This window comes from Talpa europaea, assembly GCF_964194135.1.
Source record: "Talpa europaea genome assembly, chromosome: 5".
In the NCBI taxonomy this organism is placed as follows: Eukaryota; Metazoa; Chordata; class Mammalia; order Eulipotyphla; family Talpidae; genus Talpa; species Talpa europaea.
Window position 1 is genome coordinate 122,504,360 of NC_140071.1, and position 26,140 is coordinate 122,530,499.

A 26,140-nucleotide genomic window follows, 5' to 3' on the forward strand; every position below is an offset into this window, starting at 1 on the left:
AGCAGACAAATGGATCAAGAAGATGTGTTATATAGACACAATGGAATACTACTCAGTGATCAAAAAAGATGAAGTCATGCCATTTTTTTTTTAAATAGAGGCATGTTTTATTTATTTATTTGTTTGTTTATTTGTTCGTTTTGTTTATACAAGCACTGGGTACAGTCAGAAGCGCGGGAGGGCGAGAGAATTCACCAGAGCCAGAGTGGGGAGCAGAACAGGCAGAAGGACCGAAGTACACTGCTGAGGGGAGCAGTGGGCGGCAGGAGAGGTCTGTGCGTCATGTGGGACCCTCCTCTGGTGGCCGGGGGGCAGCCGGGGATTGAACTGGCGCCACAGAGGCCGTGGGCAGCTTCGCAACCCAGCGCTCAACCGCTGCGCCACCGGGGAGGCCCGAAGTCATGCCGTTTGCAGCAACATGGATGGTGCTGGAAGGGATTGTGCTCAGTGAAATGATTTAGAAGGAAAAAGAAAAATAACGGATGGGCTCACTCAGGGGGAATATACAGACACCAAACAAAGGATCAGGAAAAAGACAAAACTTGCAGGCAAACCATAGATCTGAGGTATCCAGCAGGGGAAGGGGAGAGAGAGGAGTCAGAACAGGGGCGGGAAGAGCACAAGGGACTGTGGTGATGGTCACAGGTGCTGAGGTGGCGGGAGAATTATGGGAACTACACATGAGGGGAGAAAGCTAACACTGTACAAAAATGAACAATGATGTAAGAAATTAAAAAAAAATATGTATAAGAAAAAAGTAGATGAATCACAGGCCCAAGTAGTATTTTAACAATTGTAACTTCATTTATCAGAACAATTTTAATATAATCAGGGCAGGGGTCTTTACTAAACAGATAGGACTAATTATATCCAATGGGAATCACCTGACATGATACACTGTCTAAAAAGCCCTGAGACATTATTGCAATGTTTACATTAATAACATACAGAAATATGTTTATATTTATGTATAGATCATTAGACACAATTGAAATTCATTATTGAGTAGGCCATAGTTATAAGAATGGCTGAAATGCAACAATTTCCAACAAAATGGAGGGAATTTGAGAGAAACGTGTAGCAAAGCCAGTCAGAATGATAAAAACAAATATTGGAAACTTAAATAGCAGGTAATTCGATAACGTGAAACACTTTCAAAAACCAGTGGACGTTAATGAACATCTTGTGGGCTCTTGAGATTAAAAGGGAGGGGGAGATTAAAAGGGAAGGGAAGGGCCTCCCCGGTGGCACAGCGGTTGAGCGCTGGGTTTCGAAGCTGCCCGCAGACTGCAGCGCAGTTTCGATCCCCAGCTGCTCCCCGGCCAAGTATTATGAGGCCATAGAACAACTGGACTGTCACATATTCCTTCGGGAGTAAAAGACATTACAAAACACTTAGAAAAACTGGTATTACTTATAAAGTTAAAAAAAAAAAAACCTTACAAATTGTGTAAAAAATCAATATAAACTCATTGAATTACTTGGAAAAAAAAAAAAAAAAGGCACTATTGGGCCTCCCTGGTGATGCAGGGGTTAAGTCTCAGCATGATGAAGCCATCCCCAGTCATGAGTTCGATCCCCTGGCCAGGAAGCTGACCCTTATGGCACAGCAGACCTCTCCTGACTCACCCACTGCTCCCCTCAGCAGTGTATTTCAGTAGATCTGCCTGTTCTGCTCCCCACTCTGTCTCTGGTGAATCTTCTCACACACACTCCCTCCCCTGCACCTCTGGCCTACACCCCAGTTCTTGTATACATAAATAAAATAAATCTTTAAAATTAAAAAAAAGATGGACTATTACTGTTAAACCTAAGACTTGAGTCCTCTGTAGTTTCCAATGAATTCCAAGCATTTCCTTGAAAACTCACTGGCATTTCAGTAATACAGTTAAGTTATAGGATCTAATAATCCAACTTATTTACATACTGAGCCCATGTTCCTTGCCATCTTTTAAAAACACATTTTTTTAATCCAAAAGGAAATAATGCACATATAAAATGTCAACTTATGATTATTCCCTGGATTTCTGAGAACTGACAACAAAGAATCCACGAGTTTCAGGCAGCTGGGAGGAGACCTCTCCTCCATTTTCTTTCATTTAGCCAAACAAGAGAGGGGACTGCACACCCTTCCTTGAGAGCTTCAGGCCTTAAGAAATACAGTTTCCTCCCTCACTTCTATCCTCTGTAGGTTAGGGCCACATTTGATTCTTTTCTCAGCTAAGAACAGCTTCTCACCATCTTAGAACACAAGTGATCATGGATGATTGTATAAGTTGTCCTTTGAAAAATCACTCAGTTTTTGGAAGGAAATTTCATTTAAATGCACATATAAATGGAATGTGTCTATGTAACAGATATTACAAAAGGCTGTTACTCCAAACACATACACCACCACCAGCAACAGCAGCAACAGCTTTACTGAGGTGTAGCTGGTATCGAAGAGTTGCATATATTTAAGGTTCTTTCAAAGTATATTTGCAGATTGAAAATTCTTTTTTCTGAATTCTTTTGTTAGGTGACGCCAAGGTGAAATTATACCTTTATTACATTCTACTAGAAATACAAAGCCAGGGCTTTTCATAGCTAAGGTATAGACACCGTGTCACACCCTACTTTGAAGAGTAACTTATAAAACTTTACTTAGTGTGACATCTAGTGCTCAGAACAAGGAAGTAATAATAGAGTCACATGGCGCTGGAAGGGATCATGCTCAGCGAAATAAGCCAGAAAGAAAAAGAAAAATACCGGATGGTCTCACTCATAGCAGGAATCTAGAAAACTTAAATAAGGGACCAGGAAAATGAATAACTATAAGAAAGTGAAAATCAAAATCAACAGAAAACTATGAACCAGAGACACTCTATGGGGGTTGGGGGGCGGGGAGGGGAGGGATTGGGGTCAAAATAAGGGGGTTGCAATTGTATGGGGAATATAAAAATAAAATTTATTAAAAAAATAGAGTCACAGTCCACTTTTGACAGGGAGTTACACATTCCCAGGGATGCTGGTTGGGTACCAGTGCCAGAGACAATGAACGTGTAAGAATAATACTTCAGGTTTTAGTTCATGGATTGATTTTCATTACAAATCCTAAGTGTCCTCGAAGGAATTAAGCCCCTCCAAATTGCCTGGTTCTAAAGATGGAATATTCAGGGGCCTCCCTGGTGGTACAGGGGTTAAAGTCTCAGCGCTATCAAGCCAGCCACTGCAGCATGAGTTTGATCTCCGGCCAGGGAGATGATCCACATGGCACAGCAGACCTCTCCTGTCTTACCCACTGCTCCCCTCAGCAGTGTGTTTCAGTAGATCCACCTGTTCTCCTCCCCACTCTGTCTCTCACTCTCTGTACCTCTGGCCTACACCCCAGTTCTTGTATGCATAAATAAATAAAGATAAAACTTAAAAAAACAAAAAATAAAGATGGAATATTCTCTCCTCCGTGACTTATTGCAGTAAAAAATGGTGAGGATTGCAAAGAAGGTAAGAAAGTTGTGTGACTATTTTGAAGCTGCATCTGTTTAAAACAATGTTACGTAAAATTGCCAGGTGTTTATTTACCAACGATACTTTAAATGGGAAATGTCCTAAGTTTAGGAGCCAGGAAGGTATTTGGTTCCATGATTTAACAGCAGTGTGATCTTGCTGAGTTACTTCTTCGAGTTTCTGCTGTTGGGACTTCTTGGAAAGAAGGATTATAACATATACCTTCCAGGGTTTGTAAGATCACTGAGAATATGTGAAACTCTTGGTACGGTCAACACATATTAAGCATTTCCCCAGGCATGGGGGAATTTTCCATTTAATCTTCTCAACAACCTTTTGAGGTAGGGATATTATTATACTCATTTTACAACTGAGTTAACCAGAGCCCCGGTGACATTAAATCTCTTATCTAAGTCCCCAAGCCAGTAAGTGGCAGAGATGACACTGAAGTGAGTCCTTCTGACTCTAGAACACAAATACTCAATCCCTATGTACATTAATAAAATTTTATATGTCATTTATAATGGACTAAATGCATTTTGGTAGCACTTCTATAACTCCTTGGAAATCAAATGCTTGCTCAGGAGCATCCTCATTTCTAAAACACTGGTTTATACTAAAATTAGCCTGACTTACCTTGCCTTGACCAAATAGCAAGGTGAAGGTCATCTCTGCAGTGAAATCTGGCTCTGACACTGCCCCTCCCATCAATGTCTTAGGTGGACATAGCTTGCTGTTTTGGGGATCATCACTTTGTTATGCAGGCAGAGATCCTAAGACACTATGCAGTGCTATCTTACACCTCCAGGCTAATTTTCTTTTCTAAAGGGGCTGCAGTTTCACCAGACCTCCTTGTGAGTTCCACCAAGATCAAAACCCCCTGGAAGGGAGGTCACCTTCTTTGTTTTTGGCAGGAGGGTCTCTCTGACTAAGTGACAACTCAGGGAAGCAGCAGCAGTTCTATACAGCACCCTGGATGACTGGGTATCTCTGTATGTACATTTTATAGGTCCCCTATGCTAAAGAACCCCCCAAGTAAGGTATTAGGAGGGTTTACCCTCTTTTAGATTGCTTTACTTTTTAATATGACATTTTCTTTTCATGTCATTTTTCTTTTTCAAATGGATATATAAAAAAGGCTGACTCTGTGCACCAAGGAAGGATGTTTCTGAAGAATCATCCCAACATATAAGCTCCCTGTGGCATAGACTGAGGTCTCGAGGTGACTGCAATCAACTCTTCCCTTTGGTCAGCTCTGCTTATTAATCCTTCACTTTCTTTCAAAGTTTGCTGCTCCTTAGAGGACTTCATGGTAAAACTCCAGCACTCTAATCTCTGCCTCAGTATCTCCCAGCGCATCTGAGGTAGCATCCTGATCTACCCCTTTCACTTTCATGGTCTTCTGTATTATTTCATAGAATGGGTTACACATTCTAACCTTCTCTTTGGATGGGTCCCTAGGTTGTTTCAAGTTTTTTGTATATTCCAACTCTTTTACCTCTTTCTGAACTTTGTTCAATATTATCTCAGCGAGGTCTACCTTTTGCCATTCTTTAATTTCTCTTTGAATTCCCTCCCTCCCTTTTACACCCTTGTGTCTAGGGCTGACTTTCAATAGATTATAGTGGGGGAGCTGTTCTGCTCAGTATGAAATCCTGATCTCCACCCCTTTTAAAACATTAACTTGACCCCATGGCAACAACAAAACAAAAATCTGGGACAAGGACACAAGCACTAAATAAAGAAGAAACAGAGAAAAACAACATAGAAACTCATCAAAATATAATGGCAGATAGAAACACCAGGAAAAAGAAAAAAAGGGAAATAAAGAACAATTAGGAAACGAAAGGTCAAATAATCACCCTACGTGTAAATAAGCTGAACACATCAATCAAAACACAGAGGGACTTCAGAGATTGAAAACCAAAACACAACTAACTACATGCCACCTAGAGGGAATCTCAATCAAGAGACTTAATCTATAAAAACAGACTTAAAGCGAAAGGGTGGAAAATGGTACCCAAGCCAACAGGAGATTAAAAACCTTAACCTACACTTCCCATCTCTCTTATCCTGATCCACTGTATATTTTTCCACAGATGTGCTACTTTCTAGCCTCTGTGTAATTCTCCTACTTGTGGTGTGCGTTGTTTATCACTGCTTCCTTCCTTCCCCTAGTGTGTGATCTGCATGAGTGTCTTGCCCACTCACCCTAGTGTCTTGTTCGCGCACCACTTTACCTCAAGTGCCTTGAACAGTGCCTGGCATTTAAGTATCTGTTGAGTGAATTCCATATTGAACATGTTTGTATATACACATTTATGAACTTCTGCAAAGGTTTCACAGTGGAACTGCTGGACTAGAGAGTATGTGTATTTATTTATTTATTTATTTATTTATTTTTATAAATTTTTTTTTTAAAGATTTATTTATTTATTTATACAAGCACTGGGTATAGTCAGAAGCACAGGAGGGTGAGAGAATTCACCACAGCCAGAGCGGGAGCAGAGCAGGCAGAAGGACCGAAGTACACTGCTGAGGGGAGCAGCGGGCAGCAGGAGAGGTCTGCGCGCCATGTGGGACCCCTACCCGGTGGCTGGGGATTGAACTGGTGCTGCAGAGGCTGCGGGCAGCTTCGCAACCCAGCACTCAACCGCTGCGCCACTGGGGAGGCCCGAGTATGTGTATTTAACATTTTTGAGATAGTGCTAACTGTGATCTGAAAGTTATTCCAATTCACTCTTCTTTGGTAAGTTTTCAAGATATAGAACAACTGAAAAATTCTAACTGCATTTCAGACTCTTCTATCAATGAATTCAGGATATATAAAAAGTTGCAAAGAGCAATTGCTTAGAAAATGGATAATGTTGCTGCACGGGACAAAAGCAAACTGCAATGGAACAAAGAGGAGCCAATCTGCCCTCCCTCTCCATCATGATGTTTGGGGTCCACTCTGGAATCAGGCACTCACTTCTCTTTAACTTCAAAATTGACAAGAAGCCTTATTGAGCTGATTGTGTTTGCCAAGATGTCAAACAAATATTCATTAACTCCTAGGCCTTATTTACAGCGTGTAAAGGATTGTGGCTAAATCCTGAGCATTAAACCTGTTATCTTTTGTATCATGAGCTTTACGAATTTACACCTTCTCAGCAATGTCACCTTCAAAAATGAATCCCTGTGATATCGATAGCGACTTGGAGAGTTAAGAATTCTCACTGTAGCGCCATTTTGACGAGCACGTCAGTCTCTGTAATAAACGCTGTTATTATTTCTGACAGCACTGGTAGAAAAGTTTTACTAAAATGTGCAAAAGAAAAAAAATTGTATGACTCAGGAGAAGATGTGGGAGTGGAACAATGATAATTCTAAAAGGTTTATATACAGATAAGATTCACCTCCCCCTCTGCAGGTACACTTGGGTAAGGCGTTCAGACTCACAAAAATGTCAAAACTAGAATTCTAAATATTTAGGCCTTTTTGAGACCTAGAAATAAATTATTCTATTTTACAATGGAGCTTTTACTTTGATGTATATTTATATCTTTCATTTTGATTACTGGTTTATGCCTCAGTTTAGCAATATCTTTTAGGAATAAGTTAGGTTTCTTAGATGCGGGAAGTAGAATCTGCTTCTAATAATATCACTTTGATATTACCAGCAAAATCATTTTTAATACATTTTTCTTGCTCACTCTGGTTTTTGCCCAGATTTTATTTTATTTTTTTATTTTTTAAAAATTTATTTATTTATTTATTTATACAAGCACTGGGTACAGTCAGAAGCGCGGGAGGGTGAGAGAATTCACCAGAGCCAGAGCGGGGAACAGAACAGGCAGACTGATGAAATACACTGCTGAGGGGAGCAGTGGGCACGGCAGGAAAGGTGTGCGCGCCATGTGGGACCCTCACCGGGGATCGAACCGGTGCTGCAGAGGCTGCGGGTAGCTTTGCAGCCCAGCGCTCAACTGCTGTGCCACAAGGGGAGCCCCATGTCCAGATTTTAAAGAATGAGCACTTTCATCACATTTTATGAACTTGTCCAAAGGGCTAAGGTGGCAGGGGATCAAGTTTTCTTACATGTGATGATAGGGCAGCTATGGGTAAAACCAATGTAAGAGTTATGGTCTCCAAAAATAACTGTTGGCCAGGAAATGTTTGATTTCATATAAGCATTGGGATGGTCACTTTTGCCTTAACCATACACTTCTCTGCCCTGTGATCATCAGCTGCTGAAAATTCATGGGTGCATATTATGCCTGTACACACAGTAGGTGTGCCTAGCTTACCTCTTTCAACTACATAAGAGCAGATCAATATAGCCCACTGGCTGGCACAGCACCGGTGTTCACAGGAGGTTGAATCCTATTCCAACCCCCTGATTCAGACTGTGAGTCTGTCTTTGGCACCTCTCTATCTGTGGGACACTTGTGATTCCCATTTCCTTCTGGAAGTCAGGCTTCACACCACCACTCCCCATATCCAGTCCTGGAAAACCATGGCTTCAACCTCCCCTTTTGCTACATGTTTTAGTTCTTATCAGGTCTACAGAGAAACTTATCTAGTTTAAAAGTATCTATTGCTATTATTTTAGCTACTATTACTATGCAAAGTCACAGCTATTTTTCACCAGAAATCTCCAAAATATGTCTGAGGAGAAACCTAGGGATGGTATTCAGTTATATCACTGCTACCTTCATTGGGGCAGTGACAAATTAGTCTCTACTTTTTAAAAGATAGTTCCAGTTTGTCAAAGGATTCTGAAAATGAGCTTCAAGATTTTTTTGCTCTCTTCCGAGTGCCCTTAGGCCACTGTAGATGCAAGTAAGAGCAAATGCCAAGGTTTGAACACTTTTCAAAATTTTAGCAGGTAGCTAGAGTCCTAAAAAATCAGTAAGTATCTGGAAGTGGAGGTGTAACTGATGAGGATTTTAAGTAGGAAAGGAAAGTGTTGTAGAGAGATGCCCCCCAAGATTCTCACCTCCTGAGGTATATATAAATCCTGTATGAGTCTCTCCCCTTTGAGTGTGGGCAGGATTGTGAAAATGATAAGCAGGTTGACCTGCTCCCATGAGTAGGTTCTGTTAAATGGTAAAGATGAAGGGATTTTTCATTTTTGTTATTTGAAATATTTTATTTGTAATTTCACCAGACATTTTGGAACATCAGAACACACACATTTTCAGTATCTAATTTAGTTGTAATTGCAAATGAGTCCTATTTGTTTTCAGGGTTGGTTTTATTTCATTAAGTCAGAATGACTTATTTTATATTTACATGTGGAAATTAATAGGGGAAGGGATTTTTCAGATGTAATTAAGGTCCTTCATCAGTTGAATTTGAGCTAACCAAAAGACATCATCCTGGATATGCCTGCGATAGGAGACTAAAAATCGACGGGACCCTTCCTATAGGGAGACATTTGAAGCAAGGGAGATGATCAGGCTGGCTTTGATGAGCGCCCTGAGGACAGTCTCCAGGGGTTGAGAGTGACCCCTTCTCAGTAACCAGGCAGAAAATAGAGATCCAGGCCTGCAACTACAAGGAAATAAAGTCTGCCAACACCTTGAATAATTTTGAAAGATGACTCAAAATATCGGGTGAGACACTCTCATTTCAGCCTGATACAATACTGAGCAGAGGACACAGCTCTCCTGTACCTGAACTCCTGACCCACAGGGACTCTGAGATAATCCACGTATGTTGTTTTAAGCTTCTAAATGCATGGTAATTTATTACCCAGCAGTAGAAACTAATGTAAGAGGGCCTATTGAGCTTCATCCTCCTATTTCATGGGGCAATGTTCAAATGTCAGTCCCAGAGAACCTATTTCCACCAACCGTAGAAAGGGCCAGTAGTGACTAGCACGATGGCCATGTTGGTTGAGGGACTGTTTGTTAGCTCTCAGGCCTCTTCTGCATCAATTACTACACAGAGCAAAGCTAGCACCACCACAAGTTTTAAGTGGTTATGACATTAATAAGTTACAAATTTATCACCTTCGTGGTGTCTAACAGGGAAATTTCAAGAGCAACACGAAACACAAGCATAAGCTAGAGATTAAGACACTGATTTCAGATCAAGTTGAAAGAAGAGTGCCTGCCACTGTGGGTGTGCCCTGCACAGAAATCACATCCTGCCTTTTAATCAGTAAAAGCAGCAGCATCTACTGGTTAGACTTGAACCCAGGGGCCTTGGAGCAGAGTCCACTGGGCCCAGGCTGCACCAGGCTGCATATGTGCAAAGGTCAGATTTCAACAGGATACCAAAGACTGGATGATACATTCAACAGCAAACTGTCTGCTGGGGAATGGAAACCTTTGTAAGTGTCTGGCAAAGCACAAGTCACATAATGAGGAGTAGCCACTGGCTAATGGGAAAAAACAGCAGAGACCAACCAGGGGCAAAGTAGTGACAGGCAGGTGTACCTGGAGGTGTGTCAAAGAAACCAACCAACCAACCAAGCAAAACCCACCTGCAGCTGCTACCTGAAGGCAACTGATTTCTGTATTTGCTACAGAAGGAACTTACACTTAAAATTTCAATGAGTGTAAATCCTCTGTCTGTGATAGAACTTTCTTTAGCACTGAATTTATAAGCCAGGACAGTTCTGGAGATGATAACATCCAGAAGCATCCAGAACACTTGCCTGTTTTGTGACATAAACCATGTAGAGAGCTGTATAATTTGGTGACCATACTATTTACTGTTTCATGACTTACTCCTTTCAAAAACTTTAATATTTCAGATTTTTAGCTTTTGGCTCAGAAAGCATGCCAGTCCGAAGTACTGCCCATGGCAAATTCCATTTGAGAGCCACTAGGTTCAAACAGTTTTCCTTAAAAGCAGAATGGCTTTAGAGACTTGTTATTTTCAGGAAGGGACTCTGTCCTGTTCAGAAAAATAAAAGAGGCTCCTTTAATTTGGTTAAGTTTGCCATCTGCATGTATAGTATCCATGGCATCCCGAGCTCCTTCATTTAGCAACAGAGTAAGACCTGCTCCAAGGATCTTGCAGAGAGGCCAGCACTGTTTGACCACTGTTCACTGCTTGCCAGAGCGCTCTTCATATCTGACAGACATGGAATTAGGGGAATGCAATCTACCCATTCTCCAGGCAGTGCAAATTCTATCAAATTAGACATCTGGCCTTTCAATCACTGTTCGTGACCACTGTCCACGGAAGTGGCTAGAGAACACCAGGCCTTCTTATCCTCCTGGTTTTAGGAATAAGAATGAATTGAATCAATACATGGCCTGTCCCAGGATCTTCTTGGCCATGGACTATCCTCTGAGAATACCTGAGTTAGAGGATCTGAAAACTATGTTACCTGTGGCTTCCCTTGTCCTGTTTCTCACTCTGCACCTTGAAGGTGAAATTATCTTAGGTGATGTTGTACCTTCAGTCTTCAGGGAGAGTGGATATAACAAATAATCACATGAGGGTGTTTTGACAAGCCTGCACCAATGAGGACTTTGTCCATGATATATCTCTTTGTATGAAAACCAATACATGTGGCTTCATCAAAACTTTAATATCAAGAAATTTTATTAACTTAGGTAAAATAAAGTTTGTTTTGTCATTCAACGAGAAATACGTAATTTGCAGATAGCCAGAAGTTCAGAGTTAAGATCAATGCTTATTACAGTAACTCTATTAGCCTTGGAATATATATATATATATAATATATAATATATTACATTTATAATATGTCATTCCTGCCTGCATATTTTTTATTTTATTTCAATGTCCTGTTGTTGAAGTGTCTTTGATAGATACGTTTTAAAACATTCAAGTTGGATGATAAGCACAACGCTTTAAGAAGATACTGCAAAAGCCCAAATCTTATATTTTAAGAAGCAATGTAATATTGTAGGGTAAAGAAAATGTCAGGCTTTTCTGCCCTTCCGCCATCAGGATAGATGATGGATCCTTGTCCTGAATGCATGCCTGATGGCGGGCACCTGGAATAGGGTGTGGGCATAGGTAGATGGGATTCAGCTGAGCTAAGACTTGCTTTTAAGGGCGGCGTCACGGGGACGCCAAGAGCAGCAGTAGAAGCCGAAGCCGAAGCCGAAGCCGAAGCCTAAAGAGAAGCCGAGAAGCAGCAGAACGAACTCCAGAGAGCTCAGATAGAGTGAAGACTTGCTGGGGGCTGGGAGGCCCCAGCCCCCAGCCCCAGCCCCCAGCCAGCACCCCTGCCTGCCATATGCCTGGTGAACCCCAATAAAAAACCTGCAAAACCACTGAGGACTCTGACTCCTCCTTTACCCGGTCTGCATGGGATCAGAAAACCTGCCCTGTGGCCAGTCCTGCTCTTACAAATATAGTGGTTAATAGTCATACTACTTGGTTCAAATGCAGCTACTTCTGACTTTGGTAAGGTCTTAGGCTCTGTGAATTAGCTTCCTTATCTCTAAAATGGAAAAAATAAGAGTACCTCCTTACCGGGTTATTTTGAGGAATGAACATGTTAATATACATGAAGGAAACACTTAGAATAGTAATCACAGAAAATAATTTGCTTCTATTATCCCATGGGCTAGTGTTAAACTGTCAGTCCATGGTATGATTGAAATGTCATATCCTATTAGGCTTCTGAACTTCATCCATTCAAATGCAACATATAATGCTTACCTACTGTGGCAGATGCTGATGAGATCAGTGATTTGCCCCACGAGCCCCAGCCTGCCCAGCCCCCACCACGTGGAGGGGAATCCACAGCCTCAGCCTGCAGAAAAACAGATTAGCCAAAGGTCAGTGATACAGTTTATCCTTGAATGGAAAAACACTCATTGGTTTAAAACAAAGAGAAGGTTTAAGAAAAATCACCAACCACCATATCTCACTGGCTTAGAGTTTATAAGGGCCATAAAAAAAAAATTACACCAACCTATATTACAATGTGTACTTTGGAACCAAATTCATTAGTAGTGGTGTTGGTTTTGAGGGCTTGGTATGAAATGAGAAGGGAGTAGGATCTCACTTCTCAATTTCCCATTATTTGGAAGACAGGTGAAAGACTCTGGGACAAGGAGAGATTTACTATGTACTAGGGCACAAGAGTGACTTGAAAAATTAAAAAAAAAACACCTTGACTCTGGCAATTTTTACAGAAATAAACAAATGTGCTCCTCAAAGTAGAGTTAACTGGGAAATCTCTAGGGTAGTAGGAAGAACTTTGGCACGGACAATAGGCAGAGTCTAGAAATGCATGGATAAGCCTGGAGCTGGGTATCAGCAAAAGAAGGCTTTTGAGGTATTCATTCCATTTACAGTAACTCCTCTTTTCTCTTTCTCACTGTCCCTGGGCTTGCTAGGTATTTGGATTGGCAATGAGAGAATCTGGCTCAACTTGACATGGTTGCTTGGATAGAGATGAAACTCAAGCAATATGGGGCAACCATCTTATATCCTCTTTGCAGACTAAGACTGAAGAGAAAGCAGACTGTGCAGAATGAAGGCGAAATGCTCAGAGAGGCTGCTGGGATTCCTAATCGCTTATCAGCCTCTGGTTCCTATTCCTCCTCAGGGCTCTGCTGCATTTTTATCATTTTTGGGTTCCTTGAATTTCCCACACAGTGATTGAGTGATACTGAGTTATACTCTTTCTCTCCCCCACTATCTTTCAAATATTTTGTTCACTGATGTATATCCAGAACTTAGGAGACTTTGACTTTGGTAAGGTCTTATATATGACATATAATCAGTGCTTGATAAGTTTTTTGTTGTTGAATAAAAGGCTGAAAGTCATCCATTTTCTTAGGTGTGCAATAGTATCTGTAAAAATAGTCTTGCAAACAATGTGTCTTGGATCAAAGTGTGGTACCACAACTTTTCCCTTATTACCCAGGAATATATATTAGAAAATGAGGCAACAGGCCTCCCTGGTGGCGCAGCGGTTGAACGCTGGGTTGCGAATCTCCCCGCAGCCTCTGCAGCGACGGTTCGATCCCCAGCCACCGGGTGAGGGTCCCACATGGCGCACAGACCTCTCCTGCCGCCCGCTGCTCCCCTTGGCAGTGTGTTTCGTCAGTCTGCCTGTTCTGTTCCCCGCTCTGGCTCTGGTTAATTCTCTCACCCTCCTGCGCTTCTGACTGTACCAGTGCTTGTATAAATAAATCTTAAAAAATAAAATTAAAAAAATTAAAAAAAAAAAAAGAAAATGAGGCAAGAACACATTAGCGGCTGTAGGATTAGGAATTGAGTTCTTTCATTCCCTGCCTCCGCCCCCCAAAAAGAGAGAGGAGTTAGGGAAGTGAAAAATTTCTACAGAATATGTAGCTTCTGTAGCTTTTGACCCAAGGCTGGCCCATCAGTCATTCCCAACTTTCCTCCCTTGATAGGGTGGCCACATGGAATAGTTTTGACTAATGAGATATAAGTGGGGAATTTTTTGCATTCATGATAGATTATCATCTATCTTATAGGTGTTTCCAATTTATGGTTGTCTACAACTCTTCCCCCCACCCTTTTTCCTGCCCTGAATGTGGACATGTGAAACAGAAGCAGCCATTTTTGCTTCCATGGGAGAAAAGCTAGGGAATCACAGAGTCTTGGTTCTGGTACTTCTGAGCTACTAAACCAGTGTGAGTAACTACCTATGTCCATTCTTTCTTAAGTTAGAAATAATAAATAGCTGTTTTGTAACCTATTAAATGTTAGATTTTAGTTACTTGCATCCAAATACATTCCTGACTGATTTACTGAGTAACTATCATATACCATGTGCCAGTGTAGACTAGTGGTCAAGAAAAAAGGTAAGGGAATTAAATTACTTGGATTTGACTCCAGGTTCTACCATTAATTTTTTATTTTTATTTTTTAATTTTTTAAAAATTATTTTTTTATAATTTTTTTTAAGATTTATTTTTATTTATTTATACATGCACTGGGTACAGTCAGAAGTGCGGGAGGGTGAGAGAATTCACCAGAGCCAGAGCGGGGAGCAGAGTAGGCAGACTGAAGTACACTGCTGAGGGGAGCAGCGGGCAGCAGGAGAGGCCTGCGCACCATGTGGGACCCTCCTCCGGTGGCCGGGGAGCAGCAGGGGATCGAACCAGCGCTGCAGAGGCTGCGGGCAGCTTCACAACCCAGCGCTCAACCGCTGGGCCACCAGGGAGGCCCCTACCATTAATTTTTTTAAAGATTTATTTTATTTATGCATACAAGAACTGGGGTGTAGGCCAGAGGTGCAGGGGGTGAGAGGATTCACCAGAGACAGAATGGGAAACAGAACAGGCAGATCTGCTGAAATACACTGCTGAGGGGAGCAGAGGTGAGACAGGAGAGGTCTGCTGCGCCATGTGGGTGGGTTAGCTCCCTGGCGGGGTGGCCAGGAATCAAACTCCACCTGATAGAACTCCTGGGGCAGTGGCTGCCTATAGCTTGATAGCGCTGAGATTTTAACCCCTGCAGCACCAGGGAGGCCCCAGGCTCTACCATTTTGGGCAACAAGTTAACTCAAGTCTTTAAAGCTATCATTTACTCATTAGAAAATTCAAGTTATAGTAATATAAGAGCCAATACTCTCACAGGGTTATTGTGAAGATTAAAAGAAACAATTCTTATAAAATTTTGAGCATAGTAATTCCTCCATAAATGTTTACTAGCAATACTACTACTAGTAATAATAAACTATATTTAACACTAAAAAGCAAAAAGCTTTGAAAGTTGGCTGACATTACCTTTTTTCTCTGGAAACAATGAGAATATTGTTAACATGAATGGAAATACTTATGATTCATGACTGTCTGCTTTCATTTTTGGTGTCTATATTGATTTACTTCACTTTGGCAATGGAAGCCAGGAGCAATTTTACACCATCATGAAGACAGATGTAAGTTTGTGATTAATATCATTCTTTCATGGGACAAATCACTACCTATGTGATTAGGGAGAGTTAATACACTTAGGAGTGACAGCTTCAGACTCAAATTTACAATACTTAATATACTCTGACAGCTGGTAATTGACTAGCAAATGGAAATAAATGTTAAATGAGTCTAGAACTTTTTGCAGTATCATGACTACTGCAATTGCTTTATTAATAAAGCTCCTTTGACATTGAGCTGTAACCTCTTGATCTGCTACGAAGAATATTTGTCATCAGTGGCAAATACTCCAATGGTTAAATGTGCACACTTAATATAAAAACCATACAAACTACATGTTCAACATGAATTATAAATGTCTCCACGAGTATTGTTTCCACTTTCCATGACTTTAATGTCAAACACTATGAGACTGTAAAGTAGGCAACATAGTTCTACTTAGATCTACCATGATCAAATATGATCATTTTAAAGTTTTTTCTCAACCTCATCCCATGTTAGCCCCACTTCAACAGATAGCTTCATATCTTAATTCATAGAGAAAACAAAAGTCATCGGATGAGAATCCTCTCAACTTCCTGCCCCTTCCAATAAACTCTCAGGAGAATGGTCTCATTTTGTAACAATAAATCATACTTAGATTGGTCACGAGGGATAGCCAAACTTCAAGATTTATGTTAAACAACAAGACATCATTTAAATATCTATTACTGTTGTGTGGTCCTAAGAATGTGAATGAATGCAACCTTCCATCCAGTTCAAAGGTCATTAAATAGAAAAGATATTTTTATATATAGTATCCTATTTACTGGTCTTTATCATTAAACAGAACATATATTTACTTATTGTAGGCTTATTTTAGTTCAAGGGCATCATTAGAAAAAAATATACAAATCTTAGAATTCCATCTAATTCAAAGTTCTTTAACATTTAGTTGGAAAATACATGTAGCAGTCATAAGATCAAAGGTCAACTTGGTTGTCTTATTTCCTTAAGTAGATCAAGAATCAGTACTGTGTACAATTTTCATGTAGGAATGTGTGCAATGGGACCTTAAGGTCAAATCCTTTTAGGTTTTGTAACTCATGACACAGCTGCTCCAAAGAAAGGGTTGGTATATAAATTGCTCTGGATACCTGAAACTACATCAAAATACTTGCTTGAAAATGGCCTGTTATTTCCAGGTAATTTTGTTCCTTTGTGAATATGCATCATTTTAACTTTGGGAAGACTTAAAATAGAAAGTAAAAAAAAAACTTAGAGCATCAAAGTTATGCTATTAATATTTTTGTGACTATTTGGTCTTTTCTGTACTACTAATGCTTAATGAACTTGACTACAGTGACAAATGTTGAATAATTAAATTATTAGACTTCTGATTTTAAGTGAAATCTTCCTAAATTTATGCATATTATTATAACATGTAAGAAGATTTTATATTCATTCTATACATTTAATAGATTTACTACAATTCTTATTTAAATAGATTTGTAACAAAATTTTTAAAGATTTAGCAAGGCTTTGTTTAAGTAGATATATTACATACTTCAAAAGGAAATAGAATATATTAAATTTATAGATGCAGTTCAAAAACATTTGAATGTGTTTAAGTTGGTAAAAAGCCCCTGAAAGTGACTGCTCAATTTTGCTAGGCTTCTAAATAGAATAAGATTTGTGAGATGAATGTAAAGCCTTGGAGGAACTGAATTTCTAAATTTGTAACCTTCATAACTGGGACACCAATTCTTTAAACCAAATGAAAAGTTTAACTAGTCCTTTTTATGCAAACAACATATGTACACCGAACTCTATCAAAAACCATTAATCTAAACTCAAAACTAATTTATTGCATCCCCATTCATAGCTACATAATTATTTCCTCTCTTCTATCATTATGGAAGCAATGTCTTCCCCTGAGTTAAATGACCACGTCCACCTGACTGCCTCCGAGTCTGGGAGCCTGGTCTTTCTTCCTTCTGTCTTAGCTTTCCAACTTTTCTCTTTCTATTGGGTACTGTCCATGTTTAATCATGCTCATCCTTCATCTTAAAATCAATAAATGAAAATCACAATAACCAAACATTTCCTTCAAACATCTGTTTCTGGTCCCTCTCTTTCTTCTTCAGCTCTCAGAAAAGGATCTTCCATATCCACCCTGCACCCCTTCACTTTTCCACTGACCACAGTAACTCTCTCATGGCTACCGCCTCATGAAACATTCCTCATCAAGGTCACAATGGCTTCCTTGTAGTAAAAGCCATGGATACATATTAGTCATTTTATTTCTTGACCTGTCAGAGCATCTGAAGCTGAACCACTTTTGCACACTTAAAATATTCTTATGACTTGCATGCCCTATCATCTGACTCTTACTCCCTCCCCCTTTCTTCTGTGAGTTATGATTTTATTTTAGCATGCCTATTACAAAATTATGTGGCTCCTTAGATTAAGCTACAATCCAAATGTTTCCCGCATTGCTATAAAATATACATAGTTCAGGGTGGTCCTTAGCTGGCATCCTAATCAGAGGCAGCTATAACAAGCACTTCCATTATCTGTACCTGTATTAACACCTGATACTTTCTTTCTTTTTTTTTTTTTTCTGCCTCCCCAAGTCTCAGCTGTACTCCCTGCTTCTTCCTGCATCTTTTTAAAGGCACAGATTACAGCTTCTGATATCAGAGAAGAGTGTATATAAAGTCGATTTGAACTTTTTTTTAATTAAACTTATTTATTGTTTTCTTAACATATTTGATTTCTCTCCTCAGGGATAGTCCCTGTAGTACCCGTGATCCATCACCATAGTCCCTTGTGCTCGTTTCTCCTGTTTTGACCCCTCTCCCCCAATTCCCCTAACTCCCCTCTGTAAGCCTCAGATCTATAGTCAGGTTGCAAGTTTTAACTTTTCCCTAACCCTTTTGTTGAAATTTTTTTTTTTTTAAGATTTATTTATTTCTGCATACAAGAACTGGGGTACAGGCCAGAGTTGCACCTGATACTTTCTAATTAGCATATTGAATTGCAGAAATGAGTTTTATTTATTTATTTATTTTTAAAAGAGGCATGTATTTTTATTTATTTATTTGTTTGTTTTGTTTATTTGTTTGTTTATACAAGCTCTGGGTATAGTCAGAAGCGCTGGAGGGTGAGAGAATTCACCAGAGCCAGAGTGGGGAGCAGAGCAGGCAGAAGGACCGAAGTACACTGCTGAGGGGAGCAGCGGGCGGCAGGAGAGGTCTGCGCGCCATGTGGGACCCTCCTCCGGTGGCCGGGGAGCAGCCGGGGATCGAACCGGTGCCTCGGAGGCCGCGGGCAGCTTTGCAACCCAGCGTTCAACCGCTGCGCCACCGGGGAGGCCCGCAGAAATGAGTTTTAACTGATAAAAACATTGTTCTGTTATCTAGCATTCTGGCTATCTGAAGGGGGTGAAAGATGGTGAAATTAAAGAAAGGCCCTCAAGATTTTGGATGGGAACTATTTTTCAGACTATCTTCCTACCTTTACATATGAATAAAGTATTAGGAAGAATTTTGCTCTGTGCTAAATGGTTATCTATCCAGTTCTGAACTCTGGGGAATTCTGGTTTCTTGCCAGATATAAGGGGGGAAAAAATCTTACCTCTAAAGTTCTGCACATTTGTCTTGAGTGAATCTTTCACTCAGGGTGGTGGCCAAAGTGACTGAAAGGACGGAGCAATGGGACATTTGTAAATTCCCATGAGGAATAGTTCTCATGAACTATGTTTAACTCTCTTACTAATTATACTTAATTTTAACAGTGTAGTACAATGTGATTTGATATTTGATTTCATTTATAGGATATGACGGTGAGATTATGGAGAGAAGAGATAGCTCAAAGCTTCCTCTACTAAGTTTTTCAAAAGCAGACATTTTGCCATAGAAACTTTTTAAAAGGGGTGATGAGATTCATTTAGGCTTAGATACATCTGTAATCAAACAGGTTTTTGAGTCTGCCTGTTTTCCTATAGAACTTGCCATTCTTTGAGGGACCTTTATTTAAGAGCCAAATAACCAACTTGTAAACGAACTTTTGATTCAAGATGTTTTAAAATTCATTCTCTTATTGATCGACAGAAAAAAAAATTGTTTTCATCACTGCAAAAAAATTTCTAGTAAGAGGCCAACAATGGGCAAAAAACAGAGCAAATGAATGAACAGTGCTGGAGGGTGAGGCACAACATTGACTACTGCTAATACTTATTAAGATAAAAAGGACAGATTGCCACGAGAGTTGGTAGAATCCCCTTTTCTGCTAATCCTTTAAAAAAGACTAAATTTGAATCTATTTAGAAGAGTTTGAATTTAACCTGGGTGAAAGACAAGCTCCCTGCTCTAGGTCCTTCCAGTCAGCAGTATCTGCTTTCTGTCCTTTGTGGAAACTGCTCACGGGCTGCTCTCACACCTGGTTCTGTCTGGGCTCCTGATGCAGGACCACACACATAGACCCAGAGCCACAGGCTCAATTCTATATCCAGGATTTGCACTCCCACCCAGACACTTCTGTGATGCTTCCTGATGAGGAAATGCTCACCTTTTCACAGTCTTGAGGTGCTATCAGTGTTATGTCAGTTGTCTCTATCCCTGTAGCATTGAGGAGGTTTATAAAGTGCTTTCAAAAGCAGATTCATTCAATTTGCTCAAACATTTTAAGAAGGCAGATATGTATGGGAATGCTGACATTTGATTGTGGAACCTTCATGAACAATCTTGTTAGAATTATTAGAAACCTGAAATTGGATTGTATATGTCCATATGTGCTCCATTGGGGGAACATATACTTTTTTTTAAAAATGATTTTATTTATTTATGCATACAAGAACTGGGTGTAAGCCAGAGGTGGGGATTATGTGAGAGAATTCATCTGAGACAAAGTGGGGAACAGAATTGGCAGATCTACTGAAATACACTGCTGAGAGGAGCAGTGGGCGAGACAGGAGAGGTCTGCTGCGCCATGTGGGTTAGCTCCCTGGCTGGGGATCAAACTCATGCCGCAGTGGCTGGTGATAGTTTGATAGCACTGAGGCTTTACCCTCTGTACTGCCAGGGAGGCCCCTCAGATGTATTTTTCTTAATATATAAAAAATTGTGAAGAGTAGCATTTAAAATAAAAATTGAAAACTAACGTTTCCCAAAATAGAAAGACAGCATTGAGCCTCTGGCATGAGAAAGTTATGACTCAAATGCTCACTCTGCCATTTCCCTATTTGGATGGACTGTGTGACATAATCTCTAGGTCCATCTCTTTACCAACAGCACCAAATTGCAAACCCAAAGCTTACAAATGGCTCATATTTATTTTCTGTGTGTTCTGTGGCTATTTTTTTAAAAAGATTTATGCATGAAAAGGTATCTTATTGGCCAAAAAAATGAAAGGATGAAAGGAGGTGACTGCTCTGCTCCAGGCCTGCCTTCTTGAGTGATGGTACAGGATGATGGAATCATCTCTTCCTTCGGCCAGCCCTATTGATTCTGAAGAGTAAACTGTAGATCACCTCCTTGAAGGAGCTCTGCTGCATGCAGTAAGGGAAGAGAATCAAACAGGGTTTGGTTTTTGAAAAGCTTTTTGAAAAGCTTTCAATGCATTATTTTACTATCATAAAATTTTAGAGCCAGAAAGATAATGAAAGATCACTTATTGAAAAAATCATAAAAGGAAACCTGATGATTCTTTATTCAAATTCAAGTTTGTGAGTTGAGTATAAAGTTCACACTCCAGTGTGGGTGGGCCTCAGCCAATCAGCTGAAGGCTTGACTTGAACAAAAAGGCTAATCTGCCCTCTAATAAGAAAGAATTCCTCTATGTCTCGCTGTCTTTGCTCTGGGACATTGGTTTCTCCTGCCTTTGGACTGGAATCCAAATTGGAACTTAAACCCTTAGCTCTTGTGGTTCTCAAGCCTTTGAGCTTGGACTGGAATGATAATGGGGCTCTCTGGGGTCTCCAGCTTGGGACTTCTCGATCTCCATAATTGTGTGAGCCAATTCCTTATAATAAATGTATGTATACACATATATCCATCCATCCATCCATCCATCCATCCATCCATCCATCCATCATCATCTATTGGTTTTGTTTCTCTGGAGACTCAGACTACTATAGAACCTTGCATCAATTTTTTTTTTAATGTTCTTCCAGGTGTTGATATATTTAGCTAGAGTTAAGAACCTTCTAACTGGTTTTTACTCCCTTTAGGGGCCCATGAAAGGCTCTTTGAGCTGTTGGAACTCATATACAAACTTTGGGGTACATGTTTACCATATCTGATCCTAATTCCCAGCTGGTCCTCAAACCCATCAATGACATTCTTCCCAAATGACTGTTGACTTTTATTTAAACATTTCCAGTGATGGGAAACACTCTCCTCCCAGAGAAAGCCCCTTTCATCTTACAACAGTTTCGTCAAACCTCTGGAGGAAACTGAGGCACGGAATCTAGCTTTTGAATAAAGAATCACATAACTTTAGAACATACTGATGGTCTTCACGTGCAAAATAAAGGAAAATGAGGAAAAAACAGAGGCATAGAGGGATGCTGTATCTTGTCCAACCTCGTGGAGTTAATGATAGACTGGCCAATGAAAGTCCAGGCCTTGGTTGCCCGTTTGGTACCCTTCCCTTACTGCATATAGCAGAGCTCTTTCAAGGAGGTGATCTACGGTTTACCCTTCAGGTTCAATAGGGCTGGAGCTGGCCAAAAGAAGAGACCCTGATTCCATCATTCTGTACCATCATTCAAGAAGGCAGGCCTGGAGCAGAGCAGTCATCTCCTTTCATACTGAGTACCTCCCTACTCCTGCCAGTCCCCACACAGGTGGAGGTGAGGATGTCAGGAAAACCCAGGAAGGACAGTGTATTGATGTGGCACAAGGCACCAGCTGGGAGACACCGGTCTATCTTATCCCCCAGGGAGACAGATGTAAACGCTGAAGGGAGAAGGCAACCATGAGCACTGCCTCTAGTCCCTGGAAGGTGGTATGTGATGATAAAGCAGTGATCAGAATGTTTACCATCTCCATAGTGGATCTGCAAAAATTCATTAAAATTTAAGTGGTATTAAAGAAAGACTGATTATTTAGGGTGGAACAGGCTTACTAATAATTGAACTCATTATATTTAATATTATAATATCTTCTGTTTGCTTAACATCCTACTGGGCTGTTTAATATCTCCAAGCCTGGTTGCTGTGTCTGTAAATTGAGGTTAATAACATCCAGCTTAGAATCTCAAAGAGCTTTTACATAACAGCCAGGAATCATGCACAGTGCCTAGAACACAGAACATGTCCAATAATTTGTGACTGTTATTATTAATACAATTATCAAATTGCTATAATGACTATAATCACCAATTATTCTCAGATATGTCTTTTTCATCACACAACACATTTCTGATGACAGTGGTGATGTTATGGAGATGGTGTTTTATATATATATATATAGTATATATATTCTAAACTCCCAATCACCATCTGAAGAACTTGTCACAAAGCTGTGCTGATGGTAGATATCAGCAGGAACTTAGGTTCAACTGAGTCGTATGAAACATTCTTACCAGCTCATTCTGTTCTTTCAGGGGTATTTCAGATCCAAGTTCTGCCTCTAGACTGACGGAATCAATGCACTCAGCAAGCACTTCTGTCACTTCTCCATTTTGGGGGTGCTCCACAGCACTGGTGTCTATGGGCTGCTCAGTGTCAGTAGTCTCTGTAGCCTCAACTGCATTTTCACGTACATCTCCTCCAGGGTCAGCTGGAATTGGTTCCTCAGAAACCACAGCTGAATCACAGTGGACCCCCACATCTTCAGGCAAAGAATCGATATTGGGCATTTGGGTAATTTCTGCTTTGTCTCCAGAGGCAAAGGTGTCACCAGCATCTTCAGACATTTTAATATCTGCCAATACAATTACAACAAATGCTTTACAGTTTAATCTGAATTGTTAAGCTTAATTCAAAGTCTGGAATAATTCAATTAAATCTGATAGGGGTACACTTTCTCCATCAATAAAACTTTATGTGATCTTGGGCCTCCCCGGTGGCGCAGCGGTTGAGCGCTGGGTTGCGAAGCTGCCCACGGCCTCTGCAGTGCTGGTTCGATCCCCGGCTGCTCCCCGGCCACCAGAGGAGGGTCCCACATGGCGCGCAGACCTCTCCTGCCACCCGCTGCTCCCCTCAGCAGTGTACTTCGGTCCTTCTGCCTGCTCTGCTCCCCGCTCTGGCTCTGGTGAATTCTCTCGCCCTCCCGCGCTTCTGACTGTACCCAGTGCATGTATAAACATACAAACAAACAAACAAATAAATAAATAAAACATGCCTCTATAAAAAAAACAAAAACAAAAACAAAAAAAACTTTATGTGATCTTGGGGTAGGCTGAAGAGAAGCTTCCAAAGATACCCATGTCTGGATCCCTGGAACGTGTGACTGTTACCTTAAGTGACAAAAGGGACTTTGCTGGTGTGATTAGGGACTTTGCTGGTGATCATCTTGGCAGGCCTAAATGAAATAACAAGTGTCTTCTGAGACAGAGGCACCGGGAGATTTGACGACAAAGAGGAAAAAGTGTGGTAAAAGAAACAGAGACTGAAGTGATGTACTTTGAAGATGCAGCAAGGAACCGCAAGCCAAGGAATATAGGTGGTCACTAGACTCTGAAAAAGTCAAAAAAACTTTTTTCCTTGCAGACTCCAGAAGGAATCAGCCTTGCCAACACCTTCACTTGAACCGAATGCAAGATCCTATATGAAACAGTAAGCCAACATATTTCCTTCTGGAGAGGAAATGTTCAACTGATCATTAGAAATACTTATCCAGAGGTAGAGTGGCTGCTAAAATGGCAATGAGACGCCATTGGACATGCTGGTGACCCAGTGGTAAGGATAAGCTCTCAGTGCAGATGCAAATCCTTCTGTCCTCAAATGGCCAATCTCCAAGATTACCTGGGTCTTTCTCTTGCTATGGTTTCTCCCAGGGTGGATCACATTCCTTTCTCATAGTTTTACACACCACTTCTGTGTTGTGAGTCTCAAATATCTATTTCCCATGCCATAGAGACATAAAATAAATTAGTGGTTTCTGGGGGCCAAGAGAACGGAAATAAGGAGCGATGGTAATGGGTATGGATTTCATTTTTGGATGCCACAGTTCTAAAACTAGCTCATGGTAATGGTTATATAACTATGACTATACTAATAACTGCTGAAGGACATACTTTAAAAGAGTGAATTTTGTAGTCTGAGAATTTTGTGTTATGTGACTTATATGCTAATATGCTAAGGATCTATGTAATATATAGTGTTTTATCTTAACATTGTAATAAAAAAAACCCTCTACCTCTGGATAAGTATTTCTAATGATCAGTTGAACAGTTCCTATCCAAGAGGAAATATGTTGGCTTACTGTTTGTCGAGGATCTCCCTTTTGACTTTTGTGCTTCTTTTTATAGCACCTAGATGTCCCCTATAACCCAGGTATAAAACCTCACTACTGCCATTGATTAAACTTTCATTCTCTCAAGAATCATTCCTTGGGTCCTATTAAATCCAGGACATAAATGTACCATCTCCTGTGACTAGATATGATGAGTTTTATAGATGAAGCAAAGGAGGCTCAGAAGTTCCACTTTTAATAAGTGGCAGATTTGAGATTTGAACCCATATCTGACTTTGAGATCTAACCACATGAGAACCTTATCTACAATGCCATCTACCTGTTCTTTTATATTCAACCAGTGCACAAATCCAAGAGACTGTTTACTCAGAATCTATGTCCATATTTTACTTCTAGTCTCACTGCCTCCACTGCAGATCTGGCTCTTGGGAAGGTTCCTATCAATGATTTTTATATTGGGGTCATCTTTCTACTGTTATTTTCCCATTCACTTCCCTATCCTTCCTTATTTGTCACTCACTGCTCTGTTAATAAATCATCAGGATTCCTTATGAATCCTGGATTCCTCATCACTATTGAGATGAGGCCATGCACTTCAAATGGCATCCGGGGCCTTGGCACTCTGGCCTCACCAAGCTGATCTCCCCTGTGCCCTTCCAGAGCCTTAGATGAGACTATTTGAGAATCACTATAGTGTCTGGCATTCACAAAAGATACTCAGGTGGTTGTTGGTTCAATGTTGACTTTTTACACATTTAAGTCCTAGTAAAAACAACCACTTTCTCCATTTTTTCCCCCTAACTTCATGTAATTTTCTTTTCCTACACACTGAGAATGCTTTCTGTCGGTCTCACCTGGAACATTACAATCCTCTTTGATTAGGGTCCCTAGATTGTTTTCCTATTATACTACAAATTCTATGAAGATGAGTGTCTTCTTGCTTTGTTTTTATATTCTCATATTTAATAAAATTTTATAAAATTTAACATGGTTTCTTGGACATAATGGGAAGCTCAGCAAGTATGTGTGTTGAGTTATATTACTATTTGCATGGAGATTGTAAATTAAAAAATATTTGAAATGAAAGCAAATGAAAGCAAAATTACTCCCCCACCTCCCTCATTCACTGTTCAGGAGCTATCTTACAACAAGTGGTTCCAAAATGACTCATATCGTCTTTTGTCCTTTCACCTCCCAGTTAACTGAGCTTGAATGCACCTTTCTAAATGAAAGTACTTGAATTTAGTGATAACATTCCTGAAAAGAAATCTACAGGTAGAAAAGGCAAAAAATGCATACTTCCTTTTAGCTGGTATATTAACTTTAGGATCTTCAAGACTGGAGATGGTCTGTTAATGAGATGGTCAGGACACTGTTCAGAAAAGGGGTAGTTGTTACTGTGGTTCATGGGAGGGG

The 26,140-nt window shown here is 40.3% G+C and overlaps 1 protein-coding gene across 4 annotated transcripts in view; it reads right to left on the reverse strand.

The window, feature by feature from the left end:
* Positions 1-23,287, reverse strand: part of FAM114A1 (family with sequence similarity 114 member A1) — a gene marked incomplete at its 5' end in the record, with an annotated part of 52,175 nt that extends 28,888 nt beyond the window's left edge. For all 4 annotated transcript variants that reach the window (XM_084233131.1, XM_084233130.1, XM_084233132.1 and 1 more), the window contains 2 exons: positions 12,124-12,211; positions 22,890-23,287. In XM_084233131.1, coding sequence (XP_084089257.1) covers positions 12,124-12,211; positions 22,890-23,222 — 421 coding nt within the window. The remainder of the gene's footprint in view (positions 1-12,123; positions 12,212-22,889) is intronic.
* Positions 23,288-26,140: the final 2,853 nt, after the last annotated feature.